This window comes from Podarcis filfolensis, assembly GCF_964270895.1.
Source record: "Podarcis filfolensis genome assembly, chromosome: Z".
NCBI classification, from domain to species: domain Eukaryota; kingdom Metazoa; phylum Chordata; class Lepidosauria; order Squamata; family Lacertidae; genus Podarcis; species Podarcis filfolensis.
Window position 1 is genome coordinate 41,873,727 of NC_139617.1, and position 27,461 is coordinate 41,901,187.

At 46.4% G+C, this 27,461-nt stretch overlaps 1 protein-coding gene across 1 annotated transcript in view; it reads left to right on the forward strand.

Annotated features, from left to right (window-relative positions):
• NIBAN2 (niban apoptosis regulator 2) overlaps window positions 1-26,741 on the forward strand; it is a 99,425-nt gene extending 72,684 nt beyond the window's left edge. The window contains exons 6-14 of the mRNA XM_083597283.1: window positions 9,617-9,732; window positions 10,261-10,365; window positions 12,840-13,002; window positions 14,747-14,934; window positions 15,962-16,117; window positions 18,116-18,232; window positions 20,419-20,526; window positions 22,232-22,343; window positions 23,060-26,741. Coding sequence (XP_083453409.1) covers window positions 9,617-9,732; window positions 10,261-10,365; window positions 12,840-13,002; window positions 14,747-14,934; window positions 15,962-16,117; window positions 18,116-18,232; window positions 20,419-20,526; window positions 22,232-22,343; window positions 23,060-23,799 — 1,805 coding nt within the window. The 3' untranslated portion in view covers window positions 23,800-26,741. The remainder of the gene's footprint in view (window positions 1-9,616; window positions 9,733-10,260; window positions 10,366-12,839; window positions 13,003-14,746; window positions 14,935-15,961; window positions 16,118-18,115; window positions 18,233-20,418; window positions 20,527-22,231; window positions 22,344-23,059) is intronic.
• The last annotated feature ends 720 nt before the right edge of the window (window positions 26,742-27,461 follow it).

Consider the following 27,461-nt stretch of genomic DNA (forward strand, 5'->3'; position numbering starts at 1 on the left):
CCCTCTCTCACATAAGTGTCCCTGTCCAGCTTTTTTCCTTTCCCCCAAATACAATTCAAAATTCATATAAACAGAGGTAATAATAATAATAATAATAATAATAATAATAATAATAATAATAATACAACTTTCAAAGAAAAACAGTGTGGGGAAATATCCAAATGCCTGCAGGTAACTGCTGCAGAGGTTAAAACAGTGGTTTTCTAACAGAGTTTCCCAGGAAACAAAACGTTTGGGTGCATTGTAGAATGGCGAGCATCTTGAGTTTCGTGAGATCTGGTGCTTCTGGGGTTTGAACCTGGGACCTTCTGCATACAAAGCAGATGCTCTACCATTGAGCTATGGCCCTTGCTGCAAGCTTCTTGAAGGACTGGCATGGCTACAAAGAGGCCATGTAAATTTCAGTCTCTGCTTCTCATCAGCTTTGAGTCACCCTCTGCCAACCGTGACAAAGTTTGTCTGATGAACTTAAATTTTTTGATGGGAACTGTTTTGGATGTTGTGAGTATAGGATTCTGACCAAGCACAGGGAGTGAGCAACTGGTGGAGCAACATGATGTGTCTTTTCCACAGCTGGGTCTCAAGTTGCAGTTTGTTGACCTCCACAGCTTGAGCCAAAGAGATGATTTGGAAGAGAGCAGAGCGGTGCCCAGACTTACCAAGTGGGAACACCTCTCTTATAATCCGGCCTCAGAATTAATTGTTTACCTGGGGGGATGAATTTGTTAATAGTAGCAGTGTTGCAGTTTTGTTTATTTATTTTATTTAACAACATATATACAGTCATGGGAAAAAGAAAGTGCACCCTCTTTGAATTCTGTGGTTTTACATATCAGGACATAATAGCAATCATCTGTTCCCTAGCAGGTCTTAAAATCAGGAAAACACAACCTCAGATGAACAACAACACATGACATATTACACCGTGTCATGATTTATTAAACAGAAATAAAGCCAAGATGGAGAAAACATGTGCGAAAAACTAAGTACACTTTACTGCTTCCATACGAATTAAGAGGCTAAGTAGCAGACAAGGACTGCTAATAAAATGCCCCTGCTTAATTGATCATCAGCAAGTGTGTCCACTTCTATAAAAGCAAAGATGATACAATGCTCTTAGGGAAGCAACTGCTGCCGCCAATGAAACTGGGAAGAGTTCTAAGGCCATCTTCAACCAGTTTTAAGTCCATCAATCTACAATGAGAAAGATTATTCAAAATTGGAAAATGTTAAAGACAGTTACCAATCTTTACAGGAGTGGACGTCACAGCAAATTCACCTCAAGGTGAGACCCTGCAATGCTCAGAGAAATTGCAAAAAACCCAAGAGTTACATCTCAGGCTCTATAGGTCTCAGTTAGCATGTTAAATGTTAAAGTTCATGACAGTGCAATTAGAAAAAGACAGAACAAGTATGGTTTGTTTGGAAGGGTTTCCAGGAGAAAGCCTCATCTCTCTAAAAATAATATGGCAGCATGGCTTTGGTTTGCAAAGTTGCATCTGGATAAACCACAAGACTTCTGGAACAATGTCCTTTGGACAGAAGAGACCAAAGTGGAGATGTTTGGCTATATTGCACTGCTCCATGTTTAGCAAAAACCAAACACAGCTTATCAGCACATGCACCTCATACCAACTGTCAAGCACGGTGGAGGGGTGATTATTTGGGCTTGTTTTGCAGCCACAGGACCTGGGAACCTTGCAGTCATTGAGTCTACCATGAACTCCTCAGTATACCAAAGTATCCTGCAGTCAAATGTGTGGCCATCTGCCCAACAGCTGAAGTTTGGTTGAAATCGGGTCATGCACCAGCAAATCTACAACAGAAGTTTTGTACAACATTTTGTTGTTGTTTAGTCGTTTAGTCATGTCCGACTCTTCGCGACCCCATGGATGCCAGGCACTCCTGTCTTCCACTGCCTTCTGCAGTTTGGTCAAATTCACGCTGGTAGCTTCGAGAACACTGTCCAACCATCTCATCCTCTGTCCTCCCCTTCTCCTTGTGCCCTCCATCTTTCCCAACATCAGGGTCTTTACCAGGGAGTCTTCTCTTCTCATGAGGTGGCCAAAGTCTTGGAGCCTCAGCTTCACGATCTGTCCTTCCAGTGAGCACTCAGGGCTGATTTCCTTAAGAATGGATACGTTTGATCTTCTTGCAGTCCATGGGACTCTCAAGAGTCTCCTCCAGCACCATAATTCAAAAGTTCAGTTCTTCGGCGGTCAGCCTTCTTTATGGTCCAGCTCTCACTTCCATACATCGCTACTGGGAAAACCATAGCTTTTACTATATGGACCTTTGTTGACAAGGTGATGTCTTTGCTTTTCAAGATGCTGTCTAGGTTTATCATTGCTTTCCTCCCAAGAAGCAGGCGTCTTTTAATTTCGTGACTGCTGTCACCATCTGCCGTGATCATGGAGCCCAATAAAGTGAAATCTCTCACTGCCTCCATTTCTTCCCCTTCTATTTGCCAGGAGGTGATGGGCCCAGTGGCCATGATCTTCGTTTTTTTTTTATGTTGAGCTTCAGACCATATTTTGCGCTCTCCTCTTTCACCCTCATTAAAAGGTTCTTTAATTCCTCCTCACTTTCTGCCATCAAGGTTGTGTCATCTGCATATCTGAGGTTGTTGATATTTCTTCCAGCAATTTTAGAGAGAGCTTTCTCTTTTGATTGAATCAACTCCTTTTCTAATCTACAGTAGATGGTTCTGTAGTGAGAACAAAGGAGAAAAGAACAGAATCAAAGCGTTGCAATGGCCCAGTCGAAATCGAGACATCAACCCAATTGAAAAGCTGCGCGGGACCTTAAGAGAGCTGTGCATAAATAAATGCCAGAAAACCTCAATGAACCGAAACAACGTTGTAAAGAAGAATGGGCCAAAATTCCTCCACAACAATGTGAGAGATGGATAAAGTCCTACAGAAAACAATTACTTCATGGTATTGCTGCTAAAGGTGGTTCTACAAGCTATTGAATCATAAGGTGTACTTAGTTTTTCACACATGGCTTTTCCATTTCGGCTTTATTTCTGTTAAATAAATAATGACACAGTGTAATATGTCATGTGCTGTTCATCTGAGGTTGTATTTACCTGATTTTAAGACCTGCCTAAGGAATAGATGATTGTTATTATGTCTTCATATGTAAAACCACAGTATTCAAAGAGGATGCACTTTCTTTTTCCTGTGACTCTATGTTGCTGGATTGTAAGAAAACCTCTTAGCGGTTTACAAAAAATATAAAAACAAAACATCCTCAATTTTAAAAAGAAGACTAGTAAAAGTAAGATATTTTAAAAGATGCAAGAGATCACTAAAATCAACAGTAGCTGAAAAGAGATGAAATACAAGCAACTTCTGCCTGTCTGGATAGCCTTGCTTAAAGAAAAATATTTTTAGCAAGCGCCAAAAAGAATATAGCAAAGGCCTAATATCAATAGGCAGGGAGTGTAGGTGCTGCCACACTGTAAGATTGATTTATTTGGAGTGTGGAATAAGTATTATGCAGCACCTATGACAGTGCTAGTTCTGCAGATTGAAGCAGCCAAGTGGTAAGGCGATTCTGCAAGTAAACCAATCCCAAGGTGTTAAAGGCATTAGTAATAGTAGCACCTTGAACTTAGTCCAACAGCAGATAGGCAACCACTGCAGCTCTCTGAGCAGATGTGTTATGTGCAGACGGGGCCTCACTCCTGTCAGCATTCATGTTGCAGCATTCTGTACCAACTGCACCCTTCAGGTCAAGCTCAAGGGAAGCCCCACATAGAGTGCATTGCAACAATCCAACCTTGAAGTCACCATTGCCGGAACTACTATGACCAAGGTCGTTGGTGCTATTCGTTAGTAGGGCTGGCAGTGTGTGCTCCTGATGGTCACAGAATGAAGAAGGCATGATTCTAGAGCAGATGTTGTTAGGCTCCAGCTCCCATCAGCCCCGGCCAAAATGGCCTGTGCCCAGGGATTATGGGAGTTGCAGTCCAAAACCTCTGAAGTGCAGGTTAGCACAGGCTGGTGTAAAGACAAGCCAGTGCAGAGATTTCACTGGTTGGGCATTTAAATTACTGAATGGAATAACAGCCTTCCCACAGGGCTGGCCCAATACATTTTGGCACCTGAGGTAGATCTCTAAATAAGTGTCCCACTCCCCGGCAGGGGAAAAGGGGGGGGATGGAAGATCTGCATCAGGAACAAGGGGAGAAGAAAGATCGACATCAGGATCTGCTGCCCTTGTGGATCCTGTCGCCTGAGGTGGTTGCCTCACCGTTCTTCATGGGTGGGTCAGCCCTGCCTGCCCACATCCATCAAAGCCATTTCCACTGATGTCCATTGCCTGGAGATTTTCTGTTTAAGGGATTCTCAACACAAATATTCCTACATCTTCCCGATGTTGTTGTACTACAACTCCCATCATCCATGACCATGGCTGAATTGGCTGGGGTTGACAGGAGTTGTAGCCTGACCGACCTCTGGATCAAATCACATGGGCAGCCTTTGCCGGCCTGGTGCCCTCCAGATGGTTTGGAATACAACTCCTATGAGACTTAGGACACAGTTTACCTTTTACTCTCCTTTAGCGCCAACCTTGAAGGAGGGGGAGAGGAGGGATACTCGTGCAATAAATTAGTATTATTTATATGGTGTTTGTGTGCGCTTGCACTTGAATATCTTTTTTAAAAAAATAATAATAATATGGAACTGCAGATCTGTTGGATAGCTTTTCTCTGAGGCAAGCCTCACACCCACCTTCCTTTGAATGGGCACGCAAATATTGATTGATTGATCCTGAGAATCTGCAGGAGCTGTGGGCCTTTTTTCTCACCTGGGGACAAATTAATGCCTTCCCCAAGCTCCAATTAAGGTGAGCTCTTCCCAGCACCTGCTAGAGCCTAAACCGCTGTTAGCTATGCTCCCCCCCCCACCACCCTTTTACTGCTTCCTACTGCAAAGCTGTGCAAGCTTTCTGTCCATAGTGGGCCCTTGGCTTGCTTTGGCAGGTTCTGGCAGGGTCAAGCATCACCACCACCCTCTTTTTCCTCCTCCTCCTCCTGCACCGCTCTGTGGGCTTGCAGCCCTGCCCTGCGCAGGGTGAGGCTTTGCTGGCAGAGGGTGGCATTTTCGATGCGGTGATCCCCGCCCATCCTGTCCTCTCCTTTTCTCTCTTGGCAGGTTTCCCGCTGCCTGGCCTACGTGGAATGCGTTGTGCGGGTGGGAGAGCATTAGAATGCCAGGCTAGAAAGCCATCCATCACCCCTCCCCACCCCCTTGGGGAGGACTTCCCTCTGAAATTCCTTTTCCCACCCTGAACTGGGCAGATCCTTCCACGGTGCTTACAATAAACCACCCTGTCCTTTCCCCTCCTCCCCTTTCCTCCCTGCTTTCTTTCATGCTCCAACGTTTTGAGAGTTCACTCCCAGTACGTGTGCTGCTTTGTTATTTTAAGTTTATGTCCTTTGCAGTCACGTTTTAATTTATTGCTGGGCTCAGATGGCTCAGCGCCACCTCCTTAAATGAAGGAGTCGTCGTTAGGCTGCATGTTGCGCAACTGACCCATGGGACAAGGTCATGTGTGCAAGAGAGATTGCAAGATTGGCTTTCTGTGCTTTTATTTATTTATTCCTCTTTGTGAAAACCTACCACACACGGACACACACACCTGTCCTTGTCCTGGCCTTTCCATCTAGCCCTCAGAAATAGCCCTACATCCCCCTCTCCCTTCACCAGGTCTGTTTTGCACCTTCCTAATGAGTTTTTGCCTGGCTGGAATGTGCCCTTGAACTCTGATCATGCCTCTAGCATGCCTGGACAGAGGGGTGTGCATAGCCTGCAGCTCAAAGGTAAAATCTGCGTTCGTAATGTCTCTGGTCCCACCAGAGTTGCCTAGGAGGAAATGTTCTGCACCCCGCATCACATGGGGATAGACCCACATGGACTGTGCCACCTCAACAAGCACGTGGGATGCTGCTTATTGGAGCCCTCTGCTAACTTGCTGTGCTCCAGAGGTTTTGGACTTCAAAATCTGGGTCTGGGGCTGATGTGAGCTGGAGCCTAACAACATCTGCTCTAAAATCAGGTCTGCTTCATGTTCTGACCTTCAGGAGCATACACTGCCAGCCCTACTGGGCAGTAACAACAACCTTAAGCATAGTTGTTCAGGCAATGGTGACTTTAAAATCTCCTTGTCTTCCTGGAGGGCAAGAAAAAAATGCTAGTCATCCCCAGGCAGGACTGCAGTGGGGTGGCACTGGATCATCTCACCTTCCAGAATCTTTCAAGGGAGATGCTGGGCAGCCAGCCGTATACATGCTGTGTGTGTGTGTGTGTGTGTGTGTGTGTGTGTTCTGCCACATGCCTTGGAAATGGTCATGCTAGCTTTCGGAACCCATCCACGATCAGCAGCCCTGCACCCCCTTACGCCAAAATGGAGCCAGAGAAATGTCCTGAGGTTCATTCTTTCCTCCACCCGTCCTCTTCCTGCCTCCATCCATGGCTGCATTTATTTCCCAAGCCTATCTGAAGGAGAACGGCTGCAGCTCAGTGGCAGACCATCTGTGTTGCATGCAAAAGGCCCCAGGTACAATATCCAGTGGCATCTCCAAGAGGCACTGGGAGTGACCCCTGTCTGAAAGAGAGCAGCTGCCAGTTGGTGTAGACAGTACTGAGCAAGATGGACCAATGCTGTGACTCAGCATAAGGCAGATCCCTGTGTTCCTGTTTCTGTCTGAATTAGGAGGACTAGAACCTTAGTTTATGGTTAGGAGGAAGACTGTAGCTCAATGGCTGGCAATCTGTTTGCACACAGACAATCCCAGGTTCAGTCTCCCAACATCTCCAGGAAGGGCTGGGAGCGTCCCATTCCTGGAAGCCTTGGAGAGTCATGGCCAGTCATTACAGACTGAGCTAGATGGACCAATGATATGGCGAATATATGGCAGATTCCTATTTTCCTAAGGAGATGTGGTTCTGGATCTAGAGATGCATGGTGGTGGTGGTGGTAGAGGAAGTAAAGTCTTTCCATAGGATCTCACGCATGTGCACAGCCACAGAGCTTGGCTGCAGCATCTGGTGTCTCTGAATCCTACTGGGTAGGAAATAGTATTTGTAACGGGGGCAGGAGGGAGTCATGGTCACATTCTGCGTAGCTCCTTGCCTTCTCTGAGGACGGACAAAATATGCTCTTGTGATGTACCAGGCATCCGGTATTCTTCTTCCACCAGTGTTGAAACAGCCCCTTTTGTTGTTGTTCTTAATCCAGCGTCCCTGTTGTTTCCTCCTCTCCCAGAGCCTTGCAAAGAAACCAAAGACAAGGCAGAGTTAACACTACCCCTTCTCAAAGGAGAGAGAGAGAGCTCTCTGCCTGCTTCCCTTTCCTCCGTCCCTCTACGGTTTGTCCCTGCCAACTCCAGACTCGGTCATTAAAAGAATGCCAGCTTTTTCTTTTTTCCTTTTACACCTCTTCTTTCCTTCTCCCATTTCAGAGCGGAGTGTGTGCCCGGGCTATAATTCTTGTTGCTGAAACCTTAGTCCAGACCTTGCCAGATCTAGCCACCTCTTGGCTTAACTCTTCTCATTCCAAAAAAGAAAGCTGTCTACTCCAAAAGGTTGGTGGGGGGAGACTGTGGAGAAATGCTCACAGCCTCCCCCTTCCCCAGCAATGAATCACACACAGAGGAATCTTGGGCAGCTGTGATGCACCCCTTTCTCCAACCGCCTTACGGGGGTGTTGCTTGTGTTAAAAGATTTTCAGAAATCATGTGCTGACTGTGATTCATCCCATCACATTATTTTTAGTCACTTTCTCTTCCTTCTCCTCCCCCCGCCCCATGCCAAAATGTGGCAATTTCCCTTTTGAAGACCTTCCTCCATCTTCGGCTTTCCAGACAGGATTCCTCTTTTGTGGATGTTACGTCAATTTCCAGAGCGCTTTGATTGTAACTCTGACACTGGCACAGGCACAGCCCAGCCTTGCCTGTTTAACTCTTCCTTCTTTTTAACCCTTCTCCCTCTCCCTCAGCTGGTTGGGCTTGTTAGGAAATGTAGGAAGCTGTCTTCTACAGAACTAGGCCATTGGTCCATCAAAGTTATCATTGTTTGCACTGACCAGCAGTGACTCTTTAGGGTTCTAGACAGGGCTCTCTCCCAACCCTGCTTGGAGACAGCAAGGATTGAACCTGGGACCTTCTCTTTACATGCCTATTATCTGAGCACCACAGCACTTTCCCCTCCTGTGATTCCTAGCAGCTGGATTTCAGGGGGTCCAGTTTGCAAGGCTGTGTTATTGTTTTGTTTTATGGAAGATTTGTCTATATGGCATTGGGGCAGAGGGCTCTGTTTGCTCTTTCTGTCCTGTCTAGGAGGCTGGGATAGCCTCTCCTACTGGATAGGATCATTTTGATTGACCCTGATTGCTGTAGGTTGCAGTTTTTCAACCTTGTTTCCCCAGATGTGTCAGACTGCAGATACCATCATCCCTGAGCGTTGAGCTAGGGATGTTGGGAGTTGTAGTCCAACTCCATCATAGAATTGTAGAATTGGAAGGGTCCATGAGGGCCATCCAGTCCAACCCACTGCAACGGAGGAATCACAACTAAAGCATCTGTGACAGATGGCCATCCAACCTCTGCTCATATATTGGAAGCACTGGGGCAACCCAGTTAGATAGGTGGGGTACAAATTATAAAACTGTTGTTGTTGGTTCAAAAAAGCCACTTCCGTCCTTCAAGGAGATGGAGTTGCAGGCTTCACGGCCCCACCATGCGCACGGCGGCTGGAGTCCAGCCCTGCTGATTGGGGGGATTCCTGGCCACGTCATCCCCTGGCCAGCCAATTGGCTAGCTCTGGGGGCGTGGCCTGCCCTACTTAAGGCAGGATACGGCCAGGGATCTCCCTCTTTTTCCCACCTGCCAGCTGTTCCTGCTTAACCCTTCCTGGACTTCAAGCAGACGGACTGAATTCGGATATAGTCGGTTAGGACCAATGCCTAAGCCAATACCCCTCATCACCTGCAACCAATAAAGTTGTGGCCTTATTTAGCCCATTAACGTTAATAATTGTGTCATGTGTCGTTATTTCAACTGGGGGGGGGGCGGGATTCGCCATGCAAAACCAAGGAAGGGGAGTCTTCCACCTCTCGTAGGAGTCTCTTTCACTGTCAAACAGCTCTTAGTGTGAGAAAGTTCTTCCAGATGTTTTGTTGGAATCTCCTTTCTTGTTACTTGAAGCTGTTGGTTCATGTACTAACCTCCAGAGCAGGAGAAAACAAGCTTGCTCCATCTTCCATGGGACAGTTCCATCAATTGTTGCTCATAAGGCTTGGTTTCCAGACCCTTGATTATCTTGGTTGTCTTCCTCTGCACACATTCCAGCTTGTCCATGTCCTTAAACTGTGGTGCTCAGAACTGGACACAGTATTCTAGGTGTGGTACTATTACTTCCCTTGATCAGGATGGGGACAATGGGACTTGTAATCAAATGGCATCTGGCAGGGGATGGTGGGAGTTGTAATCCAACAACATCTGGGAACTCATGGTTGAAGAACACTGCTCACTTCTCTAAGAGACACAGAGTTGACGCTCCCCCTCCCCTTAAAAATAAAAGCACCTTCCCCTTTTCTCTTCCAGGTATTTCTGAGGACAACAAGGTAGAGGCTCCTGCATTCACTGATGCCGTCCGCATGTACCGCCAGTCTAAGGACCAGTATGGCACATGGGACATGCTTTGTGGCAATGAAGCACAGGTGAGTCTTTGAGGGAGCAGCCCAGGAAATTAATTCCTAGGTATGCTTGACAACCTGAGGTCATAAGAACATCGGAAGCAGCCTTGTACTGAGTCAGAACAGTGGTCCTTCTTGCTCAGTATTGTCTACTTTGACTGGCAGATGCTCTCCAGGATTTCAGAAGGGAGTCTCTCCCAGCCCCACCTGGAGATTCACTGCCAGTCAGTGCAGACAGTACTGGGCTAAATGAACCAACAACCTGGCCCAGTGTAAGCCAGCTTACTTTGTTTCTACCTCCCAGTGTTTGACCAGTGCTGTCACCTGCCTTGGCACTGGTTTTGCCATCACTAAGGCACCAGGCAAAGGTATTTCTTTTGTACCTACAGGAGTTCAGGTAGCACCAATGACTGGATGTTTTTAACCCAACTATGTTTTATGGATCGGTCTTATTATATCTTAGTCTCATTGTGAATTGTTTCAGGGCTTTTCGTTGTGGGAAGCAATACAATAAATCGAACCAACCTTTCCTTGCCTTTATACCCAATCCAGGTCTTGAGCAACTTAGTGATGGAGGAACTTCTTCCTGAGCTGAAGAACATGATTGGGCCCCGCCTGAAGGGGAAAATCCAAGAAAGACACAGAGTTTGGATACAGGTGAGTGTGCGCTGAGCATGCACCAGGTCGCACTCTGTAATATGCAAGCATATGGAACTCTCTGCTGCAAGGTCCCAAGTTTGATCCCAGGCATCACCAGGTAGGGTTGAGAGACACTCCCTGCTTCAAAATGTGGATAGCCACTATCAGTCAATGTAGACAATACAGAGTTTGTATAAGGCAGCTTCCTATGTCCCAATGCTCCAGGAATGTGGGAACCTCTGGCTCTCTGAATGTTGTTGAACTATAACTCCCATCATCCCTGACCATTGGCCTGGCTGGAGCGTGCAGGAATTGGACACCTGCCAAATCTAGAACTCTACAGGTTCCTCAGCTCTGTCTCCCTGCTTCCCTTATGAATGGAAAACAGGATTTCTCCACCAGAAATTTCTCCATGCATTTGTGGCCCTGTCCATTTCCAGGCTGCATTCAGTCAAAAAAAACCCAAACAAACAAAAACCACGCATTTAGCTGTAAGATAATTATGGCCCAGAATGTCAAAAGACCTCGGGTGGGAAGAAAATATATATACTGTTTGAAAAACCAGGATAAATATTTCCTTGTGAGCCATTTTTAAAAATAGATTGGCAGAAAACTCCCTTTTAAACAAATATTCAGCTCCCGGTGGCTGCCTTCCAAACACTGCAGTATAATGAGGACATTCCCTCCAGCACACCGGAGCCCTGTGTGGAAGAGTAAAAAAAACCTCACAGGACCCCTTTCGCATGCACCTTCTCCAAATTTCTTAATATTTCCTTATTTATATGTAGGGCTGCAGGTGTGCCCTGTGATTCTGTGCTGGGAGAAGTCATGGGAATTTATAATCGGGCTCAGAATTAATCCTCCTGTACATCTCAGCATTCTTCATGTATCTATCTATATCTGTATATATACATATACATATACATATACATATACATATATATATATATATATATATATATGTGTGTGTGTGTGTGTGTGTATACATATACATATACATACACACACACACACACACACACACACTGCTTTTCTTCTAGAAAAAAAGATGCCAGTACTGTATACTCTTGAGTGTCCCCAGAAAAAAGCTCTGTCTATATCTATACAGTCATACCTCAGGTTGAATATGCTTCTGGTTGAGCGTTTTCGGGTTGCTTCTGGAGACTCGGAAGTAATGGGTTACTTCCAGGTTTCGCAGCTCGCGCATGCGCAGACTCTCAAAATGACGTCATGCGCATGCGTGGAAGGGGCAAATCACAACCTCCGGAACGCATCCCGTTCGCATCCAGAGGTACCACTCTATTCAGGTTTCTAGTCCTTATGAAAGTTTGTGTAGATGTCCTTGGAAGTGCAGCTAAAAAATTACAACAGAGCAGCTGAGCAAGACTTGTGGGCAGTGTTTATTAACATTGAAATTTTAATTTATGGGATAGTCATAGATCACAGAATCAGAGTCGGAGGGGACTACGGGGGTCTAGTCCAACTCTCTGCAATGCAGTCTTATTGTTAATATCAGCTGGCAAGGTTTTGGTGTCCCCCCCCTTTTTTTGTTATGCTCGCAAATAAAAATCCTTTAATAATGAGCGTGTGAGAGTTTAGGTGATATTTCAGGACCTGCTATCATGCCACTGTTTTTTCCTTTCATTATAGCAGTGGGGGAAATATGTGTTGCTTTGCAGAAGGGATGTGGGACTTGTGGCCCTCAATATCTTGCTTGACGTCAGCCCCCATCATCCCTGACCATTAGCCATGTTGGCTGGGGCAGATGGGAATTGGAGTTCAAGAGCACTGGACGGGCCACAGGTTTCTGCCCCTGTTCTAGAGAAAGGAGTATAAAATCACGCAAATGGTAGAGATTTGTGTGGCCTAGTCTGCTCCAATTAAGGGGCACAGAATTTAGATTCCTTGAGTGCACATTTTTTTTATCTCAACTTTTAACAGCTTCTCATTTTATTTTTGCTTTTCCTTAACAATAGAACAAATTAATGATCAGCAAGGGATCATAGCAATTTGTATCATACACTTAAAGTAAATACTATTTGTACAAATTTAAAAAGAAGTAGTAGGTGTTCGGATGGGGGAGGGAAGGAGTAAAAATGGGGGGATGGGTTCCCACAGAGCCTGGTCATGGTCATATACTTTGTGCAAACAATTCTAAGTACAAATCCCAGAATGAAAATCTTTTCACTTTCTCTCTGTTTTTGGTTTTCCCCATAGAACAGATCGTTCTAATTTATTAATCTCCCTACCCCTGCCCATGTACACGTGTTCTGTTGCGAGCTGCAGGGCATATCTTACCCTTGCTGCAATAAGCTTGATGTTTTATTATGTGTTGGAAGCCTCCCAGAGTGGCTGGGGCACCCCAGCTAGATGGCTGGGGGTAGAAGGAGGAGGAGGAGGAGTTGCCTGTCTCTTGATGGCTCACTATGAAGGGTGCTCTCCCTGCAACCTTCCATCTTATCCCCCAAAAATCCTTCCCCATCTTTTCCTAGGTCTCTGACGCTGTGTATAGGATGGTCTACGACCAGACCAAAGTCCAGTATGACGAAGCTGTGGTTAAATGCGAGGTTGAGAAGCCTGGGATGACCAGCACCATCCGCACAGATATGGATCAGATCATCCAATCAAAGGAGCACCTGGCCAGCAAAATCCGAGGTAGGGGATGGAGAGAGAGACCCTTTGCTTTGTGGAAAGGGCCGTGGCTCAGGGCAAAGCCCCTGCTTCTCATGCATGAGGTCCGAAGTTCAATCCCCAATGACATGTCCAGTAAGGGCTGGGAAAGACTCCAGTCTGAAACCCAGCAGGTGCCAGCCAGTGTAGGCAACACTGAATTAAATGGACCAACAGCCTGACTCAGTGTATAGCAGCATTTTATGAAAGGAAGAGATGTAGCTCTGTGGTAGAACATTGGCTTTGCACACTGGTTCAATCTCGGTTCAATCCCTGGCATCAACAGGGGGGTTGGAAGAGACCTCGTTTTGAAATCATGGAGTGCTGCTGCCAGTCAGTGTAGACAATAATGAGGTAGAGGGACCAGCTGTCTGACTTAGCATGAGACATCTTCAAACTGTTAGACTAGTGATTCTCAAAAGCTTTTGCTCTGGGCTACACTTTAAGAATATATTTTTTCTTGTGTCACACAAGAGATTTTTTTTTTTTTTTTTGGAGACATTGGAAAACACAACTAGGATTGTCCACATTGTCATTTGATGCTCTTGATCTCATTTTGAAAAGATACTTATCCATATTGTGCAAATAAAAATAATAATCTTTTTTATACTATACTATACTATACTATACTACACTACACTACACTACACTACACTACACTACACTACACTACACTACACTACACTACACTACACTATATTATACCATACCATAACATACCATACCATACTATACTGGCAGCAACCATTTTAGGCATGTCCAATTGGTGTATGATCATCAACATACCTTTTGATCCCGGAAGTGGGCAGAATGGTGGCAGAGGATGCTTATGCATGCTCCGCCAACATGCGCGGTGACCAGGGATGGATCCCCTGCACAAAATAGTTAGACCAATTAGACCAATTAAACTTTTTATTGCACTAGCCATAGGCCATGGCATCATTCAGAAGGAGAACAAAAAACAAACAAACAAAGAACAATAACCATGAAAATCATCGGGCACCACACATACAATAAAACCAAATTATTTGTTGCTTTCAATAGAATAGAATAGCAGAAGATTCTCAGGTAGGATGTGCCAAATGAAATATCCGAACCCCCTTTGCAGTTGCACAAAATAGTTGCTGTACTATACTACCCTGGAATATTTAAATGCTTCTTTGGTTGTCCTTGAATCTTCCCACCACACTTGCCACCCTCTCCTGCCACACCAATGTGGAGCTGCCACACCCTTGGAGAACCACAGGGGGCAGCATCTCCTTGGTTAATGGTTTTAGAGCACCTATCTGTGGGTTTTCTGCAACATCAGGGCTTGGGATAGATCAGGGGTCAGCAAACTTTTTCAGCAGGGGGCCAGTCCACCGTCCCTCAGACCTTGTGGGGGGGGCAGACTATATTTTGAAAAATAAATAAAAATGAATGAATTCCTATGCCCCACAAATAACCCAGAGATGCATTTTAAATAAAAGCGCACATTCTACTCATGTAAAAACATGTTGATTCCTGGACCGTCCGCAGGCCAGATTTAGAAGGCGATTGGGCTGGATCCGGCCCCCGGGCCTTAGTTTGCCTACCCGTGGGCTAAATGACCTTTTGAGGCATTTTCCAACTCTGGTTGATATCTGTATGATCGATCGTACGGCGTTTGCTAGTTGCCTGCACAGGTGTCCAGATCTGGGGTGCAGCTTTGTGGAGGCAGTTCTAACCTCCCTGACGCTTCTTCATCCAGCCACAGTCTTCTCCAAAGCAGAGATCTGTGTTCGGAACCACGTCCAGCCTTACATCCCTTCCATCCTGGAGGCACTTATGATCCCCACCAGCCAGGGCTTTGCCGAGGTGCGGGAAGTCTTCTTCAAGGAGGTGACCGACATGAATATGAACATCCTCAATGAAGGAGGAATGGAGAAGATGGGGGAGGTAAGCTAGAGGTCTTGGTGGCAAAAGAGGAAATTTGGGGTTGGGGCAAGCATTGTAGGGGAGGGTCTTCAGCATAAGATGCCTCAGACTTCAGCAAAAGGACCTGGAAATTAGTTATTTTCTTTTTACTCTAGCTTTTAGCCCTTAATTTGAAGGGTTTCAATTACCTGTGGCCTCTTTTAGTAGGGCAGTATCTGCAATAACTATTTGAATAGATGTGGGATTCTTCTAAAAGTTCTCATGGGTTGCATTTGCTATAATTGGTTTCATATAGTATTTGTAAGCCTCTTTGGGTTACTTTTTTGAGGAAAGCACTAATAAGTGGCCATGGTAGTAAAAATAATACAAATCCTTCTATATACATAGAAATGTAAGGCTGTCATCATGTTGCAGTGTGGTAGGCAGGTGAGTGAGCAGCAGCGTGGGATGCAGGTGGCCCTGGTGAACTGTTTAATGGAGGTGGGGGGAGGCACTTCAGAGAGCAGTTTGCTAAGCCACTCTCTGAAGACCCTCACCCTCCTTTAAAAGGGGTGGGGTTTTGGGTGAGCTGGGAGAGGAGGGGAAGGGGAGTATGGGCAAGCCGTGAGGGGATAGGCCAGGGGATGGGTGAGGTGTAAAGGGAGGGGGTGGGTGGGGGAAAGAGGGTGGCAAGGGGGTTGGTGTTGTTGAGCAGAGTAAGCAGGGACAGAAGCCTCTAGTAGCAGTTGTAATTAGTAGTACAGTAGTACCTCTGGTTGTGAACGGGATCCGTTCCGGAGGCCTGTTCTCAACATGAAAAGCATGCAACCTGAAGCGCCGTATCTGCGCAGGCGTGCAGTGTGATTTGGTGCTTGTGTGCATGCGCGAAGCATGATTTAGTGCTACTGCGCACGTGCAAGCAGTGAAATCTGGAATGAACCCTTTCCGGTACTTCCTGGTTGCCGCAGGACGCAACCTGAAAAAACGTAACATGAAGCAAACGTAACATGAGGTATGACTGTAATAGTAGTAGTAGTAGTAATATCTTTTCCTCTCCCCGCTCCTCCAGTACATGGAAAACCTTTCCCAGCTGGCTTTCCACCCAGTCAAGATGCAGTCCTGCTATGAGAAGATGGACCAGTTGAAGCTGGAAGGTCTGCAGCAGAGGTTTGATGTGTCCAGCGCCTCTGTGTTTAAGCAGCGGGCCCAGATCCTGATGAGACAGGTAGGGACTGCCTTGCCAGATCGGACCAAAAGCCAGCCTCGTTGACAGTATCTGGCAAGCTTGCAAACAGCATTTTGGATCCCAAAATTCAAAGGGGAGGACATCTTTATTTCAGCCCAAGGGTCATATACCAGGGGCCATGTGTTGGTGGTAGGTGGCATTGGCAATAATAGTGGGCGGAGCAATGGATGTGACTCTTTGTAGAGTGAGACTACATCCAAGAACTCAAGACGTTTCTGCAGACATGCAAACACTGCATCACATTCCTGTTGCTATCTAGATTTAAATACGGTCAGGGGTGGTGTACAACTTTTTTTTTAATCTTTCTACCCAGTGGGCCAGATCCGCATATACCATAATGCGGGCACAGGCAAACTCAGCCCTCCAGATGTTTTGGGACTACAACTCCCATGATCCCTAGCTAACAGGACCAGTGGTCAGGGATGATGGGAATTGCAGTCCCAAAACATCTGTAGGGCCGAGTTTGCCTATGCCTATCCTAATAATTTGTGGGCCAAATTTGGCTGGTGGGTGTGACTGCCCAGCAGTGAAACCCCTGAGAACACAATGATTTATTGAGCGTCTTAGAAGACATACCAGCTTACTTAAGAAGCAGGAAGAAACCACTGATATAATTGAGCCTCCCCTCTTCATTTTAGAAGGCAGAGTCAGTGCCAGCCTCTTCTTGCTCCTGGTGCTGGTGGATAGTGGGAGTTTGCTCCACCCCACCCCCAGCAAAGGAACAATTGTGAGCTCACTGGAAGCTCTTGATCGTTCCTTTGAAGCAATGTTAGTACCCACCCAAAAACTTGTTAATGAACTGGACTAACTGAGAATCATAAAACTGTAGAGTTGAAAGGAGCCCCCAAGGGTCATGTAGTCCAACCCCCTGTAATGCAGGAATCACAGCTCAATAATCCGTGGCAGATAGTCATCCTACCTCTGTTGAAAAACCTCCAATGGAGGAGAGTCCACAACTTCCTGAGGGAATCCATTCCACTGTCAAACAGGTCTTACCACCAAGAAGTTCTTCCTAACGTTTAGTCGAAATCTTCTTTCTTCTGATTTGAATCCTTTGGTTTGCGTCCTTCCCTCTGGAGCAGAAAACAAGAAGGTTCCGTCTTAGATTCTTAGATTCATCATTTTCAGTAGATTATCCCTAACTAAATTCCACGCACCAATTAATGTCAACTCTGAGTAGGACTAGCAGTGGATCGAACCCATTGTTCTGAATCTCTCCCCCCCCCAGTGAACCTTTTACCCCAATTCCTTCCAAAAGGTAGAGATTCACTCAGCTCCCACCCCCATCATATGAATCAACCGAGCTGAGAGAGTAGCCCTTAGTACTATTGTCACCCAACTTCACTAGGTGTCCCAGAGCATTGCCATTTTTTTTAAAAAAAAGGAGAGCTTAACCTTCACTTAATTTAATCATAGGGCCTCCAGTGATGTTTGTGTGTTTCTTTGTTGTAAAATCACCATTTGGGTTACTTTGCTGTTGAAGAAATTTTCAACCTAGCGCAAACCGCAAGTTCTGTTTGGGCAGGGAATTGCCACCACTGCCCTCTAGTGGCCAAGATGATTTGTACGTGTTTACAAGCCATACATTCTCTTTTAAGTTTTTTTGTTTATGTGCAGTTTGGGTTCTCTTTCTACCATGTAATAATTCAAATCAAAAACAACAATGACATCCAAATGAACTTAGGCATGCTGTAAAATTACACAATCGAAAAGTTTAAGAGCATAATTGTGACACTTATTTTAATTTCAGAGGGTATTTTTTTATTTTTTTATTTTTTTTTGCGGCTAAGCTATCAAATCCCAACACCTGTAGAATGTCATAGTGCTTCTCCATCAAGTGTTAATGGCACTTCAGCAAAGAGGTCTGTAGAGGCAGAGCCCCAAGCAAATCAGGGTTTAAAACTCTTATTCTAAAGTAAGTGGTCTTCTAAGCAACATGATTCAGTGTTTTATATCTTTTGTTTTTGGGTGTTGCAGCAAATGGACGATACCGTGTACACCTTTGAGACGCTCCTTCATCAGGAGGTGGGGAAATCGCCAGACAAAGATGAGCTCTGCAAAACCATTCAGCGCATCCTGGAGCGGGTGCTTAAGGTAAGCTTGCCTACCAAGCTTTAGGTCCATTTGCACTGGATCAGACCTGCCAGGCTGGCTTCTGGAAGAAGCAAATAGAATCATAGAAATGTAGTTGGAAGGGACCTCAAGGGGCCATCTAGTCCAACCCACTGCAATGCAGGAATCTTTTGCCCAGCGTGGGACTTGAACCCACAGCCCTGAAATTTAAGAGTTTCATTGCCTGCTGAACTGAGCTGCCCTGGTTGAGAACTGTTGGTAGCCTATCAAGCCACATGGCATTAAGTCAGGAATGGGAGAAATGTTTTCTTTCCTTTTTACATTCTTATTTTGTTCATTACATTTTTATGACATTTAACAACATCGTACACACAAGTAATGAAATATCACGCCCTAATACCAAGAAGATGGTGTTCAGGGAATGCATGCAGAATAGCATCCAAATAGCATAATAAGTTCCTATCCCAATTGTAAATAAGGAGATAAACAGTGTATTTTTAATTTCATTACATTTTATTTATCACTTATTTATCCCACCTTTCATCCAAGAGTTCTAGGTGGCATACATAGTCCTCCTCCCCATTTTATCCTCACAACTCTGTGAGGTGGACAGAGAGTGAGTGACTTGGCCCAAGGTCAGCCACTGAGCTTCATGGCTGTGTAGGGATTTACCGTATTTTTCGCCCCATAGGGCGCACCGGCCCATAGGGCGCACCTAGTTTTTTTTGGGGGGGGGGGAATAAAGAAAAAAAAATATTTTCACCCAAGGCGCGGGGCTGGGGTGGGGGAAGCCCGAGCTTCCCCCGACCCCAGCCCCCAGAACAGGCTGCTCTGCGCAAGCCATGGGAGGGCTCCCACGGTTTGCGCAGAGCTACCCGAAGCCTGGGCGCGACTGCTCAGCGCGCCCGGGCTTCGGGGTGCAGGCAGCTCTCCGCAAGCCATGGGAGCCCGACGGGAACTCCCGCAGGCTCCCAAGGCTTGCGGATAGCTGCCTGGAGAGCGAGAGGGGTCGGTGCGCACCGACCCCTCTCGCTCTCCAGGCTTCAGCGAAAGCCTGCATTCACCCCATAGGACGCACACACATTTCCCCTTCATTTTTGGAGGGGAAAAAGTGCGTCCTATAGGGCGAAAAATACGGTAAACCCTGGTCCTCCATGTCCTAATCTGACACTCTAACCACCTCGTCTCATTGGAGACATTTTCTAAAGTTATAAAATACCTCCATTTTCATTTTTAGCCATGTGCATAACAAATCTGTGCCAGTGAAAGATTCTCTGTGCTTCGTGCCTCGTGCCAATTTTATTTTATTATTCAATTTCCCCACAAGTGCTATTTGCCATACTTCATTGTACCGATTTGTCAGAGAAACACCTTCTTAAGTATCTCGCTGTTACAAGCCTGACCACTAGCAGAGAACTTGATAGACATTCCAGCTGTAAGTGAATATTACTTGTCATGAAAAGATTGGAAAGATTGGAAATTTAGAGGCATTTTGTTCAGTAATGGCTTTTATTTTGGACAAATACTTCCTCCCAGAACCAAGCCAATTTGCCACACGTCCACTGCATGTGCCATTCCACAGCCTCTCCAACAGTTTAGTGAGTAGGATGTTCTAATATGAACTAACCGTATAGGCGTCAGATGCCATTTTTGCACTATTTTAAGTGCTGCCTCTTTTGTCAAGACAGAATTAAAAGGAAATCTGGCCGTTGCCTTCCCACACCTGCCTGAAACCATCTGCTGTACCCATTTGGTTACATGTTGTGGAAATGTTTTCACCCCAAGGAAAGCGTTCCTTCTGGGCAACTTTGTAGGAGGCCATAGCCAGCGGAGGGCAGAGCCAGAGGGGAAAAGTGGACAGGGCAATGGATGCAAACTTTCACTTTGCACAGCAGGCTGATTTCTACATTCACCCCTCTCCTCCTGCCACCCAGACAAGCAAGAGGCATGATAAGAGTTTGATGACACATTGCAGCCAGGCAGGAACCCTCAAGGAAGGGGGGCAAGCAGCGGCAGTAAAGGGGTTGGTGTGGGAGAGGGGGGTGGTTGAGGAGTTGTAGCTCCCCAAGCCCAGATAGTAAGGCTTGGTGGGTTGCATTTGTTAGGCAGACCACTCTTCTCTGACATGGTTTTAAGTCCCTTCCCTCTGTCTCATCTCCTGGTCAGTGGTGTGACTCTCTGCCCCTTCTTTTCTCTCCTCCCTGCAGAAATATGACTATGACAGCAGCACGGTAAGGAAGAAGTTCTTCCGGGAGGCACTGCTCCAGATCACCATCCCCTTCCTGCTGAAGAAGCTGGCCCCCACTTGCAAAGGGGTAAGCACAAGCCCCCAACAGCAAGAGGGGTGCGCACAAATGCAAGGGCAAGCAAAGCCTCCCTTTCAGAAGGAGTGTGCTAGCTTCATGGCCGGGAGGAAGAACCTCTGGCATGAGGGCCTCAATCGACCTACCATACCATACAATAGTTTTTATTGTCATTGTCCCATACAAAACAACGAAATTGAAAAAATCTACATCGGACATTCAAAAACCAACAAGCCTGCTATCCCAGCTATCCAGCCTGGTTAGCCCCCTAAAAATTCTGATACCCCATAATTAGATACAATATACTTCCATAGAGACTACCTTACACTGCATTTAAAACCAAAAACACATTTGGATAGGTAAAGTTAAAGGGACCCCTGACCATTAGGTCCAGTCGTGGCCGACTCTGGGGTTGCGGCACTCATCTCGCTTAATTGGCCGAGGGAGCCGGCGTACAGCTTCCGAGTCATGTGGCCAGCATGACTAAGCTGCTTCTGGCGAACCAGAGCAGTACACGGAAACACCATTTACCTTCCCACCAGAGCGGTACCTATTTATTTTCTTGCACTTTGACGTGCTTTCGAACTGCTAGGTTGGCAGGAGCAGGGACCGAGCAATGGGAGTTCACCCCGTCGTGGGGATTCGAACCGCGACCTTCGATCGGCAAGTCCTAGGCTCTGTGGTTTAACCCACAGCGCCACCCGTGTTCCATTTGGATATGTCTCCTCAATTGACCCACGAGATAATTTGAGCCAAGCCATGCTGTCCTGTTCTGCACTTGACATCCTAGATGATGCCAGGGTGTGGCAGACAATGATCTTGCTTAGCTTAAAGGGCAGTTTGCCATCATAGCTGATCAGAGCATCTGCAAAGCTCTCCACAATACCTGACAATCTACTGATAACCAACTCTTACCAGTAAAAAAAAGTAAGGGCAAAAAAATAAGCATGTATTCAAAACATTTGAAAAGAATAAAATCAGCAATAAGCTACAACCATATTAAAATACATGGCAGCTTCCACATGTCATGAATAAGTTTGCCCAAAGGAAAGTATTTTCAGCAGGCTCCGAGAAGACTACGGTGAAGGAGCCTGCCAGATGTTAAAAGGCAGGGAGTTCCAAATTGCAGGTGCTGCTGCACTAAAAGATCAATTTCTTACAAGTGCAGAATATTAACGTTGCACAGACCACAGGCTGAAGCAGAGTGGGTGCTTATGGGATAATGCGATCCTGCAAGTAAGTGCTAATGGAACAGCCTCCACCAGGCAGCAACTCTCACCATCCCTAACTGGGGCTGGTGGGATTGGAGTTCAACAACATCTGGAGAAGCCACTGGTTTCCTTTTGCTGGTTGTTGTGTAAATGTTGTGCATAATTTTTTAAAAATGACAACAGTAAACCAACTCTTGTCTATAAGGTTCTTCTGGTTGCACTTTGCTTGGGCAATTTTGTCCGGCAGAAAAACTTTCGTAATTTTTTAAAGCAAATACACTACAGAAAGAAAGGAAGGAAGGAAGGAAGGAAGGAAGGAAGGAAGGAAGGAAGGAAATTAATTAAAATAATGTTTAAGGGCTGCTATTATTAGAGAGTCTCTTTCCCAGTCAATTCTATTCTTCACTTAGTTTTGTTGAGTGTGGGTCTTCCTCCCCCCCCCTTTCTTATTTTTCCCTTTTTCTGTTGTTCATTCCAAATATTTTTCTTTCTTTCTCCCATGGCAGGACCTCTCAAGATTCCAGGAACTGATTTTTGAAGATTTTGCCCGTTTCATCCTGGTGGAGAACACCTACGAAGAGGTGGTACTGCAATCTGTCATGAAAGACATCATGATGGGTAAGGAGGAGCGAATGCCCTCCTCATGGGGGATGTTACTATTCTATTGAAGTGGTCGCTGACTGTTTTTGGACCAGTGGGCACATTTGGAGTTGTGAGAGGGCACCGTGGGTGCCAGTCACAGAATAGCCACCATGGGGAGGGTGTGGCTTCACACCAAATGATGCAGGTGCTCCCCATGACCCCCCACATCACTGGGGAGAAAGATGCCTACCCCAGACATCACTGTGCTACACTGTTCCTAAAGTAGTTTAACAGTATATTGTTCTTCCCAGGGAACCCTGGGAACTGTAGATCTATGAGGGGAATAAAAGGTAAAGGGACCCCTGACCATTAGGTCCAGTTGCAGACGACTCTGGGGTTGCGGCGCTCATCTTGCTTTATTGGCCGAGGGAGCCGGCGCACAGCTTCCAGGTCATGTGGCCAGCATGAATAAGCCGCTTCTGGCGAACCAGAGCAGCGCACGGAAACGCCGTTTACCTTCCCGCCGGAGTGGTACCTATTTATCTACTTGCACTTTGTGCTTTCAAACTGCTAGGGGGCCTCTTAACAACTCTCAGCACCTTCAACAAACTACAGTTCTCATAATTCTTTGGGGGGGAAGATATGACTGCTTAAAGTGGTATCATCGCACTTTAAATGCCTGGTGTGGATGTGGCCTTATGCATTGTCCCATTAGTGGTCCTGTTCATGCTCCTTTCCTTTCCACATTTCAGCTGTGAAGGAGGCAGCTGTGCAGCGGAAGCACAACCTGTACCGCGACAGCATCGTGATGCACAACAGTGACCCCAACCTGCACTTGCTTGGCGAGGAGACGCCCATAAACTGGGAGGAAGAGTTCGGCAGGCAGTCGGACTCAGACCCGCCAGATGAGAAGCAGCGCCGGGCCAAGCAAGTCGTTTCCGTCATCCACGTTGACGAAGAGGCCCTTCCCTACGAGGTCACTTCCCTGGAGGGGTCCCCAGGTGCAGCTGAGCTGGAGCCCGAGGGGGTAGACCGCAGTCCTTCCCCTCCTGTGCAGGGGTCCCCTGACAGCGTGAAGGACCTTCGTACGATGCTGGTGAAGGAGATCTGCGTCAAGGCTCCGCTTGAGAAGGCTGATTCCCAGCTGGGCAATGGCACCATTGCCCAGAAGAGCGAAGTAGACCCCAAACACATGGAGGGGGAGGAGGAGGAGGAAGCCACCAGGGAGGCAGGCAAGCAAATGCCACAACATCCCGCTGAGTGCCAGGCGGAGGCGCAGGAGGCTACGGACTCCATGCCCACTTCTCCTGCCCAGTCGCCTTCCCTGGCTGCCGACGGGGGTTCCTGCCTTGAGCCTAGCGATAAGGAGACAGGAGAGGAGACGGGGGTGCAAGTGGAGGTGACCCCAGTTTGTGAGACGAGCAAGGAATCCTTTGTGGAGAACAGCCATGGGGCTACAGAAGGCAGCGAAGGGGTGCAGACTCAGTTCTAGGACAGCTGCCCCACCTCTATGCAAGAGGGTTCCTCTATTGGCTGTGTCAATGCCAAAGGCAGACTCGAATTGGGGGGCCCTGTGGGGGGCGGTGGGGGGGAGAAGGCAGGCAGGGTGAGGGGAGAGCAAAGTGCCTAAAGTTGGTTCTTTGGCCTCCTTAATTTGCATGTGCTCAATCCATCCAGAGAAGTATTGAGGGGGCCCAGGGGATGGGATGGAGGAGCCCCAGAAATAATATCAGTTCTTCTAGCTGTCTCTCTTGGGACTATGCTGACCATTCTGGGCTTCTATAAGCCTGGAATTAGGTTGGCTTCCTCACATTCCTTTCCTTTGCACCTTTCGTTCACAATTGGCTCATCAGGGGTCTCCCTCCCCCATTCCAGTTCTACTGAAAAGACACTTTACCTTGGATGCCAGGGAATGTCTGGGGTACAGGAACAGAATGACAGCTGCTTCCCTCCTCCTTGCCCTCCACTACAGATATAGAAAATGCTTTTCTGCATTTCTTCCAATCCACCTTCATTTTATTGGATCTTGGTTGTGTTTTAATCCAGTCTCATTGCCCCACTGATAACTATATATTTTTTAAGGGTAGTCATCTTCTTTTAACTGTTTCACAAGTAAGAAAATCTCATCACCTGTGCATCTCCACCTCTCTTCCCCAGCGTTGACAGCCATGTCCTAGTGTAGTTCCGCAACTCCCATCACTTGGAGAGATTTGAGGATCTGGGTAGGAATATTAGCTGCAGGGCCTAGTAGGTAGAACCAGTGAGTCCCTTTTCGCTAGAGAATGACGATGCAAATGAAGGTTAGAGAAACCGGATGTGGTGGTTGTTAAGGCTGAGGGAGGTGTGTAGCAGAAAGCAGTGAACGTATGTGGATGAGGGCAAAGCTGTGGAATAAGTTTTCTTCCCTGCCCAGGGAGGGGTCAAGTAACATACATCTTGTAGGTTTACCACCAATGCAAGAAACTGGGTAGATATGTTAATGGTGGTGGCTTGTATCCAATACTCATCCTACTCAGAGTAGGCCTCTCTCTGCGCCCAATTCATAGGCAAGGAAAATTATAAGAGAACTTGCCCGCTTTGTTTTAGAACGTTTTCTTCATTGGTGATGCTGGGTAGATGGGGAATGCAGACTGAATGCCATGGCAAGGGTTGTCCCATTGAAAGTGTGCATGTATGCACATATTGGATTTACAAAAATATCCATTTTTCTTTTTACCCCTGATGGGTAAAAGGAATATGGTTATTGCCTCCTGGAGCTTCTAGGGATTGTGCCGGAACTTAGTCCTTGGTTGGAGGCAGACCCACTGAAATTAATAGACATGAGTCTCTCTCAGAGAAAAAGGTGGGGATTTAAAGCCTGGTACAGGTGAAATTGAGAGGAGATATGATAGCCATCTCCAAATACCTAAAGGGCTGCCACATGGAGGCTGGAGCAAGCTTGTTTTGTCCAGCTCCAGAGGACCCAAACCAACATTAGGAAGAACTTTCTGATGGAAAGAGCTGTTTGACAGTGGAACAGTCTCCTTTGGGAGGTTGTGGACTCTCCTTTCTTGGAGGTTTTGAAGCAGAGGTTTGATGGCCACCTGTCATGGATGCTTTAGCTGAGATTCCTACACTGCAGGCAGTTGGACTAGATGACCCTTGGGGTCTCTTCCAACTCTACAGTTCTACGATTCTGTGAAATAAATGTGTAATATTAATAATATGGTGAACTTAGGCACATTTCAGTGAGTCTGCTCTGAGTAGGGTAGCTTTGGATGCACCGCTGGGTTTTCCTGTTTTCTGAGGGTTAACACACTCATTTCTCAGTATCTCTGACTCTATATGAGGCAAATCAAATTTGAGGAGCTTGTCATCCCAGAAAGTGTAGGGCGGTCATGGAACAGCACCACCTCAGGAGGGCTGTTCTAGATAATATCCAGATGTTGTATACTTGAGAGTGGTTCATTACAAGTTTTTTTCTCCATCAGTCCACCTCTGGATGTTGATGGATGTTCTCCACCTCTGGATGTTATTGGGCTACAGCTGCCACCATCCCTGAATGTTGGCTAAGCTGGCTGGAGACGATGGGAGTTGTAGTCCAACACCATCTGGGTAATCCAAAGTTGACTAACACTGAAGGGGCCTCTTGTACAGGAATGCGGAACCTGTGGCCCTCCAGGTGTTGGTGATGCTCCCACCATCCCTAGTCACTGGCTACACTGGTTGATAGGAACTGCAGTCAAACAACACCCGGAGGCCTTCCGGTTCCGTATCCCCATCACGTTTCCTCTTCCCCAGTGGCCAAGTTGTTGCTTTCGCCTATCAAACATGCTTTTATAGGCGCAGGAGGGCAGGTAAGCAAATGGACACGGGTACATTTGTATGTGTTTTAGTTAAGGTGGTGACAGAATGATGTTTTAGAATGAAAACAGTGGAGGCCAATGGGGCATCTGGCTTCCACTAAAGTTCGAAGGAGTGGGTAGGGAGCAAGCCCACCAAAGGCTCTAGCGACTTAGAAATGGAGTGTCTTAATGTCAATGCAGAACTATTGTACACTTTTCCAAAAGTATGGGAAGACTGAATGACCATGATCCAAGCCTTGCATGTAAATGCACATTGCGCATGCACGCACGCACGCACACACACACACCTTCCTGCAGTTGTGGCACCATTGCCAGTTTCAAAGTGCTTGTTCATTATTCCCTTAATGTCTCTTTAAGAATTTTTTATTTTTTTTGGAGGAGGGGATGGAGACCTATTTAGCCATTCATTTTCACTTTCTCTCTCTGCTCTTCATAAAACAAAAAGTGCCTTAATCTTGGGAACTAAAGCCTGCCATCTTTTTACCTTTTTCCTTCCAGTATACTTTATTGCAAAACTTATACCAAATGTTTAAGAGGGGGGAAATGTGGCTTATATATTATTAATAAAATCTAGATTTATTTAAGATCAGTACAGCCTGCCTCCTCCTTCCCATCGCTTGGGCTCTTGACAAAAAGACGTTTGGAAATTTTGTGTGCTTTAAAGAGAGGACACAACCTCTTGTCAGATAGGCCTCCAATTTGATTTTACTGTGGCTGCATTCACACTGTATTTTATTCCCATTTCCCTGACATTTCTCAAGCTGTTCATTCCCCCCACTGTTTTTGAGCTTTCACACAACACAAAGTTACTTTCAGAAAAGCAATGGGACATAGCACGAAAGATCCATTTGCAGAAAATCAATGGAGCAAAGTAACAAAATTTGGGGTGGTATTCTGGCATACAGTTCTTTCCTACTGTTTTCATAGGGGGGATTCATGGGGGAACAGGGTGGGGAAGTAGCAACATTTCTTGTTGCCGGACCAACTCTGTGTTACAAAGATGTCTGCAAATGTGAGAGGAAGTCTGGCAACATCAGCCCTGCTGTGTGGGAATCCCTTGCAGAGGACAGCAGTGTCTGGAGAAAGTCAGGTTGTGCATCCACAGCAGTGACCAGAAGAAGAATGACCACTAGGAGAAGCACAGAGACAAGAAATGTCACGGCAGTACAACCAGACAGCTTCACCTGCCCCAGCTGCAACAAAACTTCTCTCTCCTGCATTGGTCTCTACAGCCACAGCAGGCACTGCAACTGTCCAACAGCTTGACTTCATCTCCAAAGGTCACTCCTCCATTGCCTCCCAAGACAGA